At 48.4% G+C, this 16,435-nt stretch overlaps 1 protein-coding gene across 1 annotated transcript in view; it reads right to left on the bottom strand.

Moving 5' to 3' along the window:
- Positions 1-435: 435 nt before the first annotated feature.
- The window catches only part of prr5 (proline rich 5), a 44,519-nt gene continuing 28,519 nt past the window's right edge, over positions 436-16,435 (bottom strand). The window contains exons 7-8 of the mRNA XM_033037593.1: positions 2,919-3,057; positions 436-1,099 (exon numbers count right to left, since the gene is read on the bottom strand). Coding sequence (XP_032893484.1) covers positions 582-1,099; positions 2,919-3,057 — 657 coding nt within the window. The 3' untranslated portion in view covers positions 436-581. The remainder of the gene's footprint in view (positions 1,100-2,918; positions 3,058-16,435) is intronic.

The following is a 16,435-nucleotide window of genomic DNA, read 5'->3' on the forward strand; positions in this document are numbered from 1 at the left end:
TACACACACACACAAAGGACAAATTTTTTTGGTTACAATTTCACCAAGCCAATTAACCTACAAACCTGCACGTCTTTGGAGTGTGGGAGGAGACCGAAGATCTCGGAGAAAACCCACCGGGGAGGACGTACAAAGTCCGTACAGACAAGCGCCCGTGGTCGGGATGGAACCCGGGTCTCCGGCGCTGAGAGGCAGCGACTACCGCTGTGGCATCGCACTGCCCTTGTCCGCACAGCAAAGACACAGATAAATGGGGCAGGGAGAAAGCAAGAAATGTTTAAAATAAGAGCTTTGTTCCCCCCTCTATCTTGTCTGGAGATGGTACATCAACCGTATGGACATAACAACCAACGTCCCTTGCGCTCAAGGTAGCACGTATCATCAGTCTGGACAAGGACTTGGAGAAGTCATACTTCATATTCACATCGGCTATCATTAAGTCTTCTTCCTCCTTGCTTTAATGAACTGAAAACCGCTTGACCATCGCGTAACTGGCAGTGCGTCAGGCATGGTTTGACTGCAGTTGTGAGTGGTCTGGTTATTGCATTATTACGCTCCTGGCTTTGCCGTTCGGCTGGACGTCACACCACGCTCTGCCTGCCCATGTCCCGGCCGTAGGTCGGCGTCTCTGAACACCGGCCAAAGTCGATAAAGATCCCTTCCGATTCCAGCGCATTGTCCACCGTGCTCTCGTGGCCGGACGATGCGGCCGGCGTGGGCGAGGGGCCGGTGGACGACTTGAAACCATTGTCCTGGGCTCCTGCTGGAGCCTCCGCTTGGAACAGACTCTGGCCCGCGCCGGTCCGCTCTTGTTCTCCCGGGGAGCGATCCCTCGTCGCCGCGCCGGTAACAATGGCGGTGGGATCCGGAGCGGGGGAGGTGACGTAGGAGCTGCGGTTTAAGAGGGCTTCAGGCTCGCCGCACGTGGTCATTTCCGACACAGAGTGCCTCCTGATGCTGGTCCCGTTCACCAGGCTCCCTTCCAGTTCATACTCTGCCACTGGCGTCAGCATCGGATTATTGTAGCTCTTCGAACGCACCACCGGGTTCTTGGCCAGAAGCTCGTTCGATTTGGGGCACCGTGGGAAAAACTTTTTTTCTGTTTAAAGATAAAAACACGTCAATTATTTCTCGCTGAAAAAAGGGGAAATCAGTAACATCTTTATATATATATATATATTTATACAATGGTATATGGACACACTGATCTGTTCTGTATTCATGCCTTCTATATTCTGTTGTGCTGAAGCAGAGCAAGAATTTCATTGTCCTATCTGGGACACATGACAATAAACTCTCTTGAATCTTGAATCTCGAACATCGCAAGTTGACACGAAAAACTGGAGTGACAACAGACAATAGGTGCAGGAGGAGGCCATTCGGCCCTTCGAGCCAGCACCGCCATTCAATGTGATCATGGCTGATCATCCCCAATCAGTACCCCGTTCCTGCCTTCTCCCCATATCTCCTGACTCCGCTATCTTTAAGAGCCCTTTCTAGCTCTCTCTCGAAAGTATCCAGAGAACCGGCCTCCATCGCCCTCTGAGGCAGTGACTCAGCGGGACAGGCAGCGTCTCCGGATAGAAGGAACGGGGGTGACGTTTCAGGTCGTGACCTTTCTTCAGACATCGCAGCAAGGCGAGATCTGGGAGATGAAAATCATCACTGCGGCCGACTGCAACTCCACACGGACACAGCGATGCATGATGGTCCATGGTCCAAGATGGCGGCCAGGCCAGGCGACTCTTTGTGTGCGAGTTACAGAAGTGGATCTGCAGTTATGTCCCCTGGGGCAGATCACCTGCAACAACTGCTTCTTCACCCAGAGAGTTGTGAATCTGCCACAGAAGTCAGTGGAGGCCAATTCACTGGGATGTTTTCAAGAGAGAGTTAGATTTAGCTCTTAGGGCTGAATCAAGCGATTGGGGGGGAAAAGCAGGAACGAGGTACTGATTTTGGATGTGGACAAAAATGCTGGAGAAACTCAGCGGGTGAGGCAGCATCTATGGAGCGAAGGAATAGGTGACGTTTTGGGTCTCGACCTATTCCTTCGCTCCATAGATGCTGCCAAACTTCGCTGAGTTTCTCCAGCATTTTTGTCTACTTTCGATTTTTCCAGCACCTGCAGTTCTTTCTTAAACATACTGATTTAGGATGATCAGCCACGATCATATTGAATGGCGGTGCTGGCTCGAAGGGCCGAATGGCCTACTCCTGCGCCTATTGTCTATGTTTCTAACCAGCATCAGAGGGCACTCTGTGTCAGAAACGACAACTAGCAATGAGTCTGAAGGCTACCAGGGTGGCACGGTGGTGTAGCGGTAGAGTTGCTGCCTCACAAGCGCCAGAGACCCAGGTTCGATCCTGACTACGGGTGCTGTCTGTACGGAGTTTGTACGTTCTCCCTGTGACCTACGTGGGTTTCCTCTGGGCGCTCCGGTTCCCTCTCATGTCCCAAAGGACGTACAGGTTTGTAGGTTAATTGGCTTTGGTAAAAATTGTAAATTGCCCCTAGTGTGTGTGTAGGCAGCTCATAACCCAGTGGTGTGAATTTTGATTTCTCTAACGTCAAGCAACCCCTGCATTCCCTCTCTCTCTCCAATCCTCCCCCCACCCAAGTCGCACCAGGTTCCTGTTCTCACCCAACAAACAGCGACCAATGGCCCGATTCCTTTATCATTGTTACTTTTTTACATCTTTCATTCATTTGTTCCATATCTCTCCACATCACCGTCTAAATCTCTCGCTTCCCTGTCCCCTGACTATTCTGAAGAAGGGTCTCGACCCGAAAAATTGTCTTTGGTGTGTGTGTGGGATTGGGTTAATATGCGGGGATCGCTGGTCGGCGCGGACCCGGTGGGCCGAAGGGCCTGTTTCTGCTTTGTATCTCTAAACTAAACTAAACTTGATGTCCTTACCCAGAAAACAGGCGGAGTGCGTGACATGTTCGTCTCCCATGTGTAGACCGTACGTGCCCAGGTATGGAGACACCACCTTCTGTATCAGCAACTCCAGCCGCAGGTAATCCCCCGTCACCCCCTTGCACTCATGAACGCCCTGGAAATTAAACACAACTCAGTTCACCGTCCTCATCACAGACACCACCCACTGCTTCTGCAGCACTTCATCAATGCATGGAGACCTACCTTATCATTGCTTTGCCCACTGTTCCTGCCTTTCCCCAGACTCCAGTCCACACACACACACAAACACACGCGCTCACTCATACTCCTGCATTGGCATTTTATAGAAACAGAAAATAGGTGCAGGAGTAGGGCCACTCAGTCACTGGGAGAACGTGCAAACTCCATACAGACAGCACCCGTAGTCAGGATCAAACCCGGGTCTCTGGCACTGTAATACAATACAATATAATACAATATTTATTACTTGCCATTTGAACCTCAGTGAGGCTCAAACGAAACTCCGTTTCCACAGCCATACAAACAAAGACAATTCCTACAAGACATACACACAATTGTAAGGCAGCAACTCTACCGCTGCGCCACCATGCCGCCCTAGTAGTCTTCAGACTCATTGCTAGTTGTCATTGCTGACACAGACTGACTGGCCCCAGATGCTGGTTAGAAACATAGAAAATAGGTGCAGGAGTAGGCCATTCGGCCCTTCGAGCCAGCACCGCCATTCAATGTGATCGTGGCTGATCATCCAAAATCAGTAGCCCCCCCCCCACCCCGCCCCCTCGTTCCTGCTTTCTCCCCATATCCCTCGATTCCTTGATTTACAATCATCAACTAAACGCAGGTGAAAAAAATAAATCTCTGCAAATTCCAAACCTGGACAATTATCAAACCACAAACCATCGCCCCAGCATCAAGAGTTAAGAGTGTTTTATTGCCAAGTGTCTTAAACAGAACAACTACATTCTTACTTGTGGCAGCACCACAGAATATGTAAACCATACAATGGATTTATCCCAGGAGGGAGATTAATCTGCCAAAAGTCATAAAACACAAAATACATGAAATTAAAGTGACGAGGGGAAAGGATTGGGGATGTGCAAAGATTGGGGAAGGGGGCGGGGAGGGGAGTCAGTCTACCCCATGACAGAAGGGGGAGGAGTTGTACAGTTTGATAGCCACAGGGAAGAAGGATCTCCTGTGGCGTTCTGTGCTGCATCTTGGCGGAACCAGTCTGTTGCTGAAGGTGCTCCTCGGGTTGACCAGCGATGTACTCTGTACTCTGTGGAATTCTCTGCCACAGAAGCCCTATGATAGCCCTATCTAGCTCTCTCTTGAAAGCATCCAGAGAACCCGCCTCCACCGCCCTCTGAGGCAGAGAATTCCACAAACTCACAACTCTCTGTGAGAAAAAGTGTTTCCTCGTCTCCGTTCTAAATGGCTTACTCCTTATTCTTAAACTGTGGCCCCTGGTTCTGGACACCCCCAACACCGGGAACATGTTTCCTGCCACTAGCGTGTCCAAACCCGTAACAATCTTATATGTTTCAATGAGATCCCCTCTCAGCTTTCTAAAACTCCAGAGTGTACAAGCCCAGCCACTCCATTCTCTCAGCATATGATACAGTCCCTCCATCCCGGGAATTAACCTTGTAAACCTACGCTGCACTCCCTCAATAGCAAGAATGTCAAGTTCAAGTTCAAGTGAGTTTATTGTCATGTGTCCCTGTATAGGACTGGGCAGTATTTACTACTTTTTGTAGTCTTTTCCTCTCCAGGGCGCTCAAATTGCCGAACCAAGCCATGATGCAACCGGTCAGCATGCTCTCTGTGCACCTGTAGAAGTTAGAGAGAGTCTTCCTTGACAAACCGACTCTCCGTAATCTTCTCAGGAAGTAGAGGCGCTGATGAGCTTTCTTGATAATTGCATTAGTGTTCTCGGACCAGGAGAGATCTTCAGAGATGTGCACGCCCAGGAATTTGAAGCTCTTGACCCTTTCAACCATCGACCCGTTGATATAAATGGGGCTGTGGGTCCCCCTCCTACTCCTTCCAAAGTCCACAATCAGTTCCTTGGTTTTGCTGGTGTTGAGGGCCAGGTTATTGCGCTGGCACCATATGGACAGTTGCTCGATCTCTCTTCTGTACTCTGACTCATCCCCATCAGTGATACGCCCCACAACAGTGGTGTCGTCAGCGAACTTGATGATGGAGTTCGCACTGTGTCCTTCCTCAAATTAGGGGACCAAAACTGCACACAATACTCCAGGTGTGGTCCTACCTTCGATCACGTGTAATGCTTGTGTTATGAGAAGTACAATCACATTGTATTGAAATTAAAGAGATATTTGGTGTACGAGGCCTTCAAGGCCTTGTTGCTTTCAGTAAAGTCAATGTCACCATAGAAACCGCAGCATGTCCCATTCTGTCGGAGCTGGGCTTTGTACATAAAGAATTAAAAAACTGTGCTGGAGAGCGGAGGAATTATTAAAAGCCTCATTTCACCAGCGGCACAATGCAACACTTGTACGAGAGAACATTCAGGAGCCAGAAAAACATTCCCCCATCCTCTGACTGGGTGGTACATGGGAACAAAATGGAGTGTAGCTGATAGACGTCGGTAAAGGTCGCCTCCTTTGTCTGCCGCACTGCAGCTGTGCTCCACACTCTACTGACCGTGGAGGGCCATCACAACCCGAATGTCAACAGCGTGGCTGGCATTTCCAACCTGCCCCTGTAGTGTGTGGTGCCGCTGACAACCTGTGTCTGCCGGTCACTGAAGTGAAAGATTCAAGCTGAGCACAAACTGGGGGAAATGGACTGGCTTCTCTTGAAACTAATGGAAACCACTGAACAGAAGTGCTATTTGAAGTTTGTTCCCGTTTTTTTGTTCCTGCTTTCAGCTTGGGGGGGGGGGGGGGGAGAGATTGATTTTCGGCGACTTGCCCGGCACCTGTCACAGTCGCAGCCGGTCGCCGAAAATGTTCAAAATGTTGCGCTTCTACGTGGGCGAACCAAGCCTGTGGCTGTTCGGCCCAGAACAAAGGGGAGCTTGAAGCCAACGGCATTCTGCTGAGCGTCGGGAACGGCGGAAGCGGCTTGCATTCTTGACGTCCAATATACGAGTGGACGCGTCGGGGTCACCAGTTTGGCGAGTCGAGACAGTGAGTGAATCGTTTTATTTTGTAACGGTCAAACAACGAATAAACTCAAGTCGGCAAGACAGCCTAAAAACGATGTTACTGCCACCAGTATGGCGCCAGACTGATACAACTTGGTAAAAAGCGCGCGAATATCGCCCTCCCCCCTCCGCGCGCCCACGTGACCGGTACAGCCAATCCGAGGGTTTGTCTACCCAAAGTTACCACCAGGTGTCGCTACAGTGTAAAACCAGCCAGTGGAAAGACATTTACAGTGTACAGCCACATGATAAGGGGATAACATTTAGTGCAAGTTAAAGCCAGCAAAGTCCGATCAAGGGGAGTCCGAGGGTCACCAATGTTGTAGATAGTAGTTCAACACTGCTCTCTGGTTGCGAGTCCTGGGTTAAAAAGCTATTTCCAAGGCCCCCACCCACCCAAGTGATCTCCAGGGGGTTAGAGACGGGCAAACAGTTTGCTCTTGAGAGGTTAAGCATTCCTAAAATATATATATACTTTATGGAGAATACCAGGTTTCATTTTCAGTGTTTTAAAAAAAAAACACAATTAGCCTCACTTTATTGGGGCTGAGGAAACAAAGCTTTGAAGAGGGAGAAATAAAGATCTCCCTTCAATAAGAAACTTTTTCTGAAATACTTCAAAAAGTCCCAACAGGCCGAAGAAGTACTTTTGATGCAAGTTATATGCAATGTCCTAAAAATTATTAATACATAATCACAGATGAAGGAAAGTAAGGTATCTTTAAAGAAAACAAGATAAGTGTAGAGATACAGCGCGGGAACTGTCCCTTCGGCCCACCGAGTCCGCGCCGACCAGCGATCCCTGTACACGAGCACTACCCTACACACTTGAGACAATTTACCATTTTAAACGAAGCCATTTAACCTACAAACATGCGCGTCTTTGGAGTGTGGGAGGAAACCAGACCACCCAGAGAAAACCCACACAGGTCACGGGAAGAAGGTACAAACGGCACCCGTGGTCACGATCAAACCCGGGTCTCAGGCGCTGAGGCAGCAACTCTATCGCTGAGCCACCGTGCCACCCTGGTATAATTTGGCATTCACCTATTTGATCAGAACAGTTCCTACTTTTATCGATATTGACCGGCCTGCTGTGTAGTTTAGTTTCCCGCCACGTGCACCGAGTTACAGTGAGAAGCATTAAAAAAAATTAATATTAAGATCCCACAAACATAGTTTAAATGCACACGTTTCATGCCTTGTCCCTCGAATCCTGGCTGCAAGATGCTGCACATCTCTCTTGTTGCAAACCGTAGCAATCTCCAGTTGGAAAGGTACTAAAGTCACCTTTTTTAAAAACGCCAGCAATCCCTCGTTATTTATTAATAGCCTTCCATCAGCGCCAGGACGGTTCCTGCACGCCCGAGCTTGCCTCCCTTCATCTCAGCACGATATTCCCACTGACTGTGGGTTTTTTTTAAAAAGCCGAGTTTGAGCAAGATTGCAATTTGGGTCAGAGCCCAGTGGACCTGTCGACGGCTTCACATCGACGGGAAGGAGGCGAGAACGCAGCCGGTTACAGTCGGTGAGGACCCAGCCTCCAGCATCTTTAGCTGCTCACAACTTGTTCACAATGTTACACAAAAAAGCTGGAGAAACTCAGCGGGTGCAGTAGCTTTTTTGTGTACCTTCGATTTTCCAGCATCTGCAGTTCCTTTTTAAACACTTTGTTCACAATGTTTACTGTCACCATGTATTGAGCCTGAAATGTGTTATCGGCGCAGTGTCTTCTCATCCTCATACTTCGCTTGGGCAGCTTTCAACCCAGCGGCATGACTCTGGGTTTCTCTAACTTCAAGTCACCCTTGCATCCACCACTCTCTCCACCCCTCCCCCACCCTAGTCCATGTACTAGCATCAATGTCTTCCCGGTGAGTTTCATTGTCTGTAACGCGTTTTCATCTAGCCTACGGCTAACAATGGCCTGGTTCCTTTATTATTGTTCCTTTGTTGTATATCTTTCATTCTATATCTCTCCATAGATAATCGATAATGTTTTATTATTAATGTTTAATGTTTTATGCGTCATTCCTAACTGTCACTGTATGCCATGTTGTCACTTGCGGGCGGAGCACCAAGGCAAATTCCTTGTATGTGAATACTTGGCCAATAAACTTATTCATTCATTCATTCATCACTGTTGGGGAAGTCCAGAACAAGGGGTCACAGTTTAAGGATAAAGGGGGAAGTCGTTTAGGACTGAGATGAGAAAAGCATTTTTCACACAGAGAGTGGTGAATCTCTGGAATTCTCTGCCACAGCATGTAGTTGAGGCCAGTTCATTGGCTATATTTAAGAGGGAGTTAGATGTGGCCCTTGTGGCTAAAGGGATCAGGGGGTATGGAAAGAAGGCAGGTACAGGATACTGAGTTGGATGATCAGCCATGATCATATTGAATGGCGGTGCAGGCTCGAAGGGCCAAATGGCCTACTCCTGCACCTATTTTCTATGTCTATATCTCTTGTTCCCCTTTCCCCCCCAACTCTCAGTCCAAGAAGGGTCTCGACACGAAACGTCACCTATTCCTTTTCTCCAGAGATGCTGCCCGACCCGCTGAGTTACTCCAGCATTTTGTGCCTATCTTCGGTCTTCTAATGCAATCCTACTTGCACACACTGTAGTCTGTGGGGTCAGGGGGTTCTTCATTGTCAGCACTTAACCTCTACTTTAAAAACCGCAGAGACATTCCAAGTAAAACACCACTATGAAGGCAAGATCCCTTGTAAAAAGAACAGCTAGTTTTAAGTCTCAAGTGAATGAAACTAGCCAACAAAGCCTGGCAGATGAAAAGGAAAAATAACTATTGCAAGACTTAAAATTATCTGTGTTTCCTGGCTGCCATTTAAGGCATCTCCAGTGATCATGAGGGGAGGGGGGGGGATGGGGAGGGTGGGTATAGGTGACCTTCGGTGCTGTCTGTGTGGAGTTTGCATGATTTCCTATTGAGTGCATGAGTTCCCTCTCCCGGTGCTCTGGTTTCTTCCCAAATCCCCAAACGTGTGCTTTCAGCAAATGGGCTGTGCCATAGACATTGACTCCATCTACACCTCACGCTGCCTCGGCAAGGCCAGCAGCATCATCAAGGACCAGTCGCACCCCGGCCACTCTCTCTTCTCCCCTCACCCGTCGGGTAAAAGGTACAAGCTAATTTTTCAGTGACCTGATACGTAAGTCAATGATGCCGATGGTCGTTGAAAAAAAATCTCCAATTAGGACAGGCCCTTTGTGACCCGAAATGTCACCTAGCCATGTTCTACGTAGATGCTGCCTGAGCTGCGGAGTTACTCCAGCACTTTGCGTCTTTTTTTTGGTAAACCAGTCCTTGTGTAAATAAGGAACTGCAGATGTTAGTTCACAAAAAGAGGTGCAAAGTGCTGGAGTAACTCAGTGGGTCTGGCAGCACCCTGCTTTATTCGAATACTTTATGTCTGATAAAGATATTAGCAGAATTTTGGATTGTGATTTAAAAGCACAAGCAATTACTTTTATAAAATTGGATGGGGGGGTGGGCGAGTGGAAAAAAAACAAGGAATGAACATTTTCCAACCGATTCCAAAAGACTCAAAGATAGACACAAAATGCTGTAGTGACTCAGCGGGACAGGCAGCATCTCTGGAGAGAAGGAATGGGGGACGTTTTAGGTCGAGACCCTTATTCCAGCTGAGAGTCAGGGCAGAGGAAACCGCAAGATATGTACAAAGAGTAAATTAATGAAAGATTTGCAAAACGACAGATCAAAGCCAGCCACAATGATCATGGAGAGAAGGCAGGCACGAGTTATTGATTGGGGACGATCAGCCATGATCACAATGAATGGCGGTGCTGGCTCGAAGGGCCGAATGGCCTCCTCCTGCACCTATTTTCTATGTTTCTATGAAAGGTGGAGCCCACAATGGTCCACTGTTGGCTGTGGGGAAGTTTCAAACAGTGAGCGGATTCAAACAGTGAAACTCTGCAGGACGTCAGTGAAACTAATGCTATGGCTGGTGGGGGGGGGGGGGGGAGAGGGGGAGATGGAGAGATGGAGAGATGGAGAGAGGGAGAGAGGGGGAGAGGGAGAGAGGGGGCGAGCAGAGAAACCAAGGGTTACTTGAAGTTAAATAAATCAGTATTCACATTGCTGGGGTGTAAGCTGTCCAAGTACAATATGAGGTGTTGTTTCTCTAATTTACATGTGGACTGACTGACAGTGGAGGAGGCCCAGGACTGAAAGTTCCAAAAGCGTCAACATCATTAGAGAAATTGTATTTTAAATTTGTTAATGCTTTGTTCAACTGACATTTAAAAAAAAAATTGAAGTCACTTTCCCTTCCACTTTCCCTCCCAGTCTGAAGCCCTGCACTTTCCGCTAAAATCAACGTGGTCTTGGTTCCAGCGTCAGGTCAGATTCGACACTGGGCTTGGAGGGGCGATCGCCCCAGTGAGACCTCAGCAAGAATGACCCCCTTGTTCGACAGGACATGCCGTGAGTCCTGGACTTCCTGTTGTTTTAAAACTGCTGAATACCTGTGCTTCTGTGTAGAACTGCTGGTGCCAGCCAGAGAAATCCAGATCTCAAGGTCCTAAGGATCATTTACACACAAATAATGACACCAGGAAGGACTGAAAAGGAACTGATGTTTCACCAGAGTGTCTTTGGTTGAGTGTAGTTTAGACATGCAGCGTGGAAACTGGCCCACCGAGTCCGCGCCGACCAGCGATCACCTCGTACGCTGACACTATCCTACACACACTAGGGACAATTTACAATCTTCACCGAAGCCAATTAACCTAACCTACAAACCTTGACGTCTTTGTGCTGGTGGGAGGAGACCGAAGCACCCGGAGAAAACCCACGCGGTCCCAGAGAGAGAGTACAAACTAATTCTGCTTGTGTGACTCATGAACTTACGACAATACACAAAAGCCAATTAACCCACGCAAACTTGCAAGTCTTTGGGGTGGGGGAGGAAAGACAAGCAGATGGCACATACTCGCTGAAAGTCACAAACGGAACCTCATAGATCATGGAACGTGGACAGGAATAGAGGGTGTGATCTACACAGAAGTGAGTATAACGTGCAGTAATTGTCATGAAGGCAACAACAGCCATTTTAAGCCTCGCTCGGGGCAAAGTAAGGAACTGAATGACTTGGTATGTTTTAATTTGTAGTCAAAGAGAGGAAATCCGAGCCAAATGAGGGGAAGTTAGGGAGCATGCAATTATGTAATGGCATTATTTAACAACGTTTTTGTGTAACTTCAAAAATATTAATGGCGCACAGTGGCGCAGCGGTAGAGTTGCTGCCTCACAGCGCCAGAGACCCGGGTTCGATCCCGACTATGGGTGCTGCCTGTACATAGTTTGTACGTTCTCCCCGTGTCCTGCGTGGGTTTTCTCCGGGATCTCCGGTTTCCTCCCACACTCCAAAGACGTGCAGGTTTGTAGATTAATTGGCTTGGTGTAATTGTAAGTTGTCCCTAGTGTGTCAGTGTGAGGGGATCGCTGGTCGGCCTAGACGAGGTGGGCCGAAAAGCCTGTTTCCGCGCTGTGTCTCTAAACTAAACGAAAGTAAAAGAGAATGCAAGGACACAGAAAGTTAGAGAAGCTCTCTAGATGCAAAACCACAACTTCTGTAGTTAAGTTCTGTAGTTCTGACGAAGGGTCTCGACCCGAAACGTCACCCATTCCTTCTCTCCAGAGACGCCGCCTGTCCCGCTGAGTTACTCCAGCTTTTTGTGTCTAACTTCTGTAGTTAAAACAGATTCCCAAATTAATTAAACACAAATTCCTCTGAAGGATCAGATTCTCACCCCGACCCTTCCACAAAACCCTTGTGTGATTTTAGATCTTTTAAAAACTAAATTCACCTCAACCTCGCTGGCATGCAGAGAGTGAATTATTTTGGCTGCATTCCAGTGTGGAAAAGCAGAGCAAGGGCAAAGCAGGGCCACATCCTGTGCCTATATATCACAATCATTCTTACACGCCACCACCACCAACACCACGTCTTCTGATTGGGACGGTCTCATGCCCAGACCCTTGCAATCAACTAGTGTCAGCAGGGTTGCGCAGTTGTAGAGCTACTGCCTTACAGCGCTAGAGACCCAGGTTCGATCCCGACTACGGGTGCTTGCCTGTACGGAGTTTGTACCTTCTCCCCGTGGCCTGGGTGGGTTTTCTCCCAGATCTTCGGTTTCCTCCCACACTCCAAAGACGTGCAGGTTTGTAGGTTTAATTGACTTGGTGTAAATGTAAAAAATTGTCCCTCGTGTGCATAGGATGGTGTTGGTTGCCGGTCGGAGTGGACTAGGTGGGCCGAAGGGCCTGTTTGCGCGCCGTACCTCTAAACCAAGTTAACTAGAGTATGTGTGAGGGAGCAGGTGAATGATGGAAAGATAACGGAGAAACAGAAAAAGACACAAAACGCTGGAGTAATTGAACAAAAATAAAGGTTCCTTGAGCCAGAAATTCAAGGCAGGAGGGAAGTACTTTAAACCACAATACTGGGCAGCAGGGAATGGAACATTTTCCTCGTGCCTGCTGCAACCGCAGACCCACCCATACTAAATAAATCATCCACGTTCAGTGCTTAATGCAGAGCCCTTTGCATTATAGATGATTGATTTTCAAGTTAACACACTTTCCTGCGAAAACAAACCGCCCACTCGGCAGGGAACTGTGCATTCGCTGCAATCACTTCAGAAACCACCATAGTCCGAAGCAATTCATTGATACAAGTTTCACTTGCAACCCTCTCCGGGAACTTCAGTTTAGGTTTGTTTATAGATACGGCGCGGAGACAGGCCCTTCGGCCCGCGCCGACCAGCGATCGCCGCACATTTACGGAGCACGGCGGCGCAGCGGTAGAGTTGCTGCCTTACAGCGCTTGCAGCTCCGGAGACCCGGGTTCAATCCTGACTACGGGCGCTGTCCGTACGGAGTTTGTACGTTCTCCCCGTGATCTGCATGGGTTTTCTCCGAGATCTTCGGATTCCTGCCACACTCCACAGACGTACAGGTATGTAGGTTACTTGGCTTGGTACAAGTGTAAATTGTCCATAGAGTGTGTGTTTGATAGTGCTAAGGGATCGCTGGTCGGATCGGACTCGGTGGGCCGAAGGGCCTGTTTCCGCGCTGTATCTCTAAACTAAAAAAAATTAACTAAAATTAACACTACCCTACACACACAAGGACACTTTTACATTTATACCAAGCCGATTAATCTACAAACCTGTACGTCTTTGGAATGTGGGAGGAAACCGAAGATGTCGGAGAAAACCCACGCAGGTCACGGGGAGAACGTGCAGACAGCACCCGTAGTCGGGATCGAACCCCGACCTCTGGTGCAGTAGGCGCTGTAAGGCAGCATCTCTACCCCTGCGCCACCGTGCCACACATTTTTCACTGATTGAAGTTAAAAATAAAAATGTGAATACAATAAATTTGTCACCCACACATCAATGAATGCAATATGTTAGTGAGGCCCAGTCTCTATGGTACCAACTATGCTCGGCAAGGCCAGCAGCATAATCAAGCACGAGTCTCACCCCGGTCACTCCCCCTTCTCCCAATGGTAAACACACACCTCCAGATTCAGGGAACAGTTTCTTCCCGGCTGCCATCAGGCAACTGAACCATCCGACCACAACTAGTGCATCCTGAGCTGCAATCGACAGGATTGGAGGCCTTCGGACTTTCTTTAATAGAAACATAGAAAATAGGTGCAGGATTAGGCCATTCGGCCCTTCGAGCCTGCACCGCCATTCAATATGATCATGGCTGATCATCCAACTCAGTATCCCATACCTGCCCCCTCTCCATACCCCCTGATCCCTTTAGCCACAAGGGCCACATCTAACTCCCTCTTAAATATAGTCAATGAATTGGCCTCAACTACCTTCTGTGGCAGAGAATTCCACAGATTCACCACTCTCTGTGTAAAAAAATCGGACTTTATCTTGCACTAAATGTTATTCCCATATCATGTATCTGTACACTGTGGATGGCCCGATTGTAATCATGTATTGTCTTTCAGCTGGCTGGTCAGCACGCAACAAAAGCTTTTCACGGCACCTTGGTACACATGACAATAAACTAACCTGAACTGAAAAGATAAATTAAACTGATTCCGACTTACACAAAATCTGACTTTGCATGTGGAGAGGATGTATCCACTAGTGGGAGAGTCTAGGACTAGGGGGGGTCAAAGCCTCAGAATTAAAGGATGCTCTTTTAGGAAGGAGATGAGGAGAAATTTATTTAGTCAGAGGGTGGTGAATCTGTGGAATTCACTGCCACAGAAGGCTGTGGAGGCCAAGTCAGTGGATATTTGTAAGGCAGAGATAGATAGATTTTTGATTAGTACGGGTGTCAGAGGTTATGGAGAGAAGGCAGGAGAATGGGGTTAGAGATTGATCAGCCATGATTGAATGGGCCGAATGGCCTAATTCTACTCCTATCACATGACCATATAACCTTATAATCTACGTAGGGTTTCAGGGAAGGTAGCCCTTGTGCAAGTTGGGGAGTGCCTGTACTACAGTCCTGTACTAAACCCCTGCTACTAGTGTTTTCAGAATAACTATAAATTACTTTATAAAGTTGGAAATATTATACATTAAGGCTCCAAATAAAAAAAATACGAAGCACAACCTGAAATTGTCTTGACATTTCCTTGTGGGTGGCACGGAGGCGCAGCGGTGGAGTTGCTGCCTTACAGCGCCAGAGACCCGGGTTCGATCCCGACTACGGGCGCTGTCTGTACAGAGTTTGTACGTTCTCGCCGTGACCAACGTTGGAGTTTCTCCGAGATCTTCGTTCCCCCCCACACTCCAAAGACGTACAGGTTTGTAGGTTGATTTGGCTTTGGTAAAAATGTAAAATTGTCCCTAGTGTGTGCAGAGTAGTGTTTGTGTGCGGGGATCGCTGGTCGGCGCGGGCTCGGTGGGGCTGAAGGGCCCTGTTTCCGAGCTGTATCTCTAAACTAAACTAAAAATTCAACGGCTCACTTTCCCTCGAAATATTTATGACATTAACGGTACTTCATGAAAAAGGGGACTGAATATACTTGTAAGCAGAAGTCAGGAGTCTTGTGAGCGGATGTCAGGAGTCTCGGCTGGTGGTGACGGCAGTGAAAGCACTGCTTCATGCGCTGATGTATTTATGCAAGCCCGGGGGGGGGGGGGGGCTTGGTCAGTCATCTGCAGCTGATCAATCTGTGACGGCTGAACCCAAGGCCAAGATTGCTAATTTTATCAACTTTCCCCCCCCAAACTCCAGTCTCTAAACAGCAAGGATTTACTTTCAAGGCAAAGTAACGGTCTCGAGAGTCCGCCTTGCAGAAAAACATGCTTTAACTTTCCTCGGTGGCGCAGCGGTAGAGTTGCTGCCTCACAGCGCCAGGGACACGGGTTCCATCCTGAGCACGGGCGCTGCCTGTACGGAGTTTGTACGTTCTCACCGTGACCTGTGCGGGTTTTATCCGGTTTTCTCCCAAGGCGTGCAGGTCTCGAGGTTCATTGGCTTCGGATAAAATTGGTGAATGGACAGAATCTTTTAACCAGGGTGGGGGGGGGTCAAGAAACAGAGGACAGAAGTTTAAGGTGAGAGAAGAAAAAATTAATTGGAACAACTAATAGAAAAAAAATGAACGGGGGCAACTTTGTCACTTAGGGCACTGAGTGTATGGAGTTACCAGGGGAGGTAGTTGAGGCAGGTACAACAACTACATTTGATAGACATCTACATGCATAGGAAAGCCCTCGAGGGAGATGGGCCAAATGGGCCTAGGTTAAATGGGGCATCTTGGTCGGCATGGACAGGTTGGGCTGAAGGGCCTGTTTCCAGGCTGTATAACTCCAGGATAAGAACAGAAGAGCTAGATCGACAGCGACTGTCATGTGATGAAGCAGTTGATTTTCCACGACAAAGGGCCATGCAAACGTTTCTGACAATTACGGAAACAATCCAACCGCAGATTTCTGGTTTTGAACGACCCCACCCTGCAAATTCACACTTCATCAACGGGTTACCCACCCACACCACTGCTTCAACATCTCCCACCGGTCATGTTGAAAACTAAAAGCTGAACAAAACTGAGCACATATTTACCAAGGGTTCAATGACAGATTTTCTTTTAGTTTGGTTTAGTTTAGAGATAGGCCCTTCAGCCCACTGAAACAGGCCCTTCGGCCCACCGAAACAGGCCCTTCGGCCCACCGAAACAGGCCCTTTGGCCCACCGAAACTGGCCCTTCGGCCCACTGAAACAGGCCCTTCGGCCCACCGAAACAGAGCCTTCGGCCCACTGAAACAGGCCCTTCGGCCCACCGAAACAGGCCCTTCGGC

This window comes from Amblyraja radiata, chromosome 19 (genome assembly GCF_010909765.2).
Source record: "Amblyraja radiata isolate CabotCenter1 chromosome 19, sAmbRad1.1.pri, whole genome shotgun sequence".
NCBI classification, from domain to species: domain Eukaryota; kingdom Metazoa; phylum Chordata; class Chondrichthyes; order Rajiformes; family Rajidae; genus Amblyraja; species Amblyraja radiata.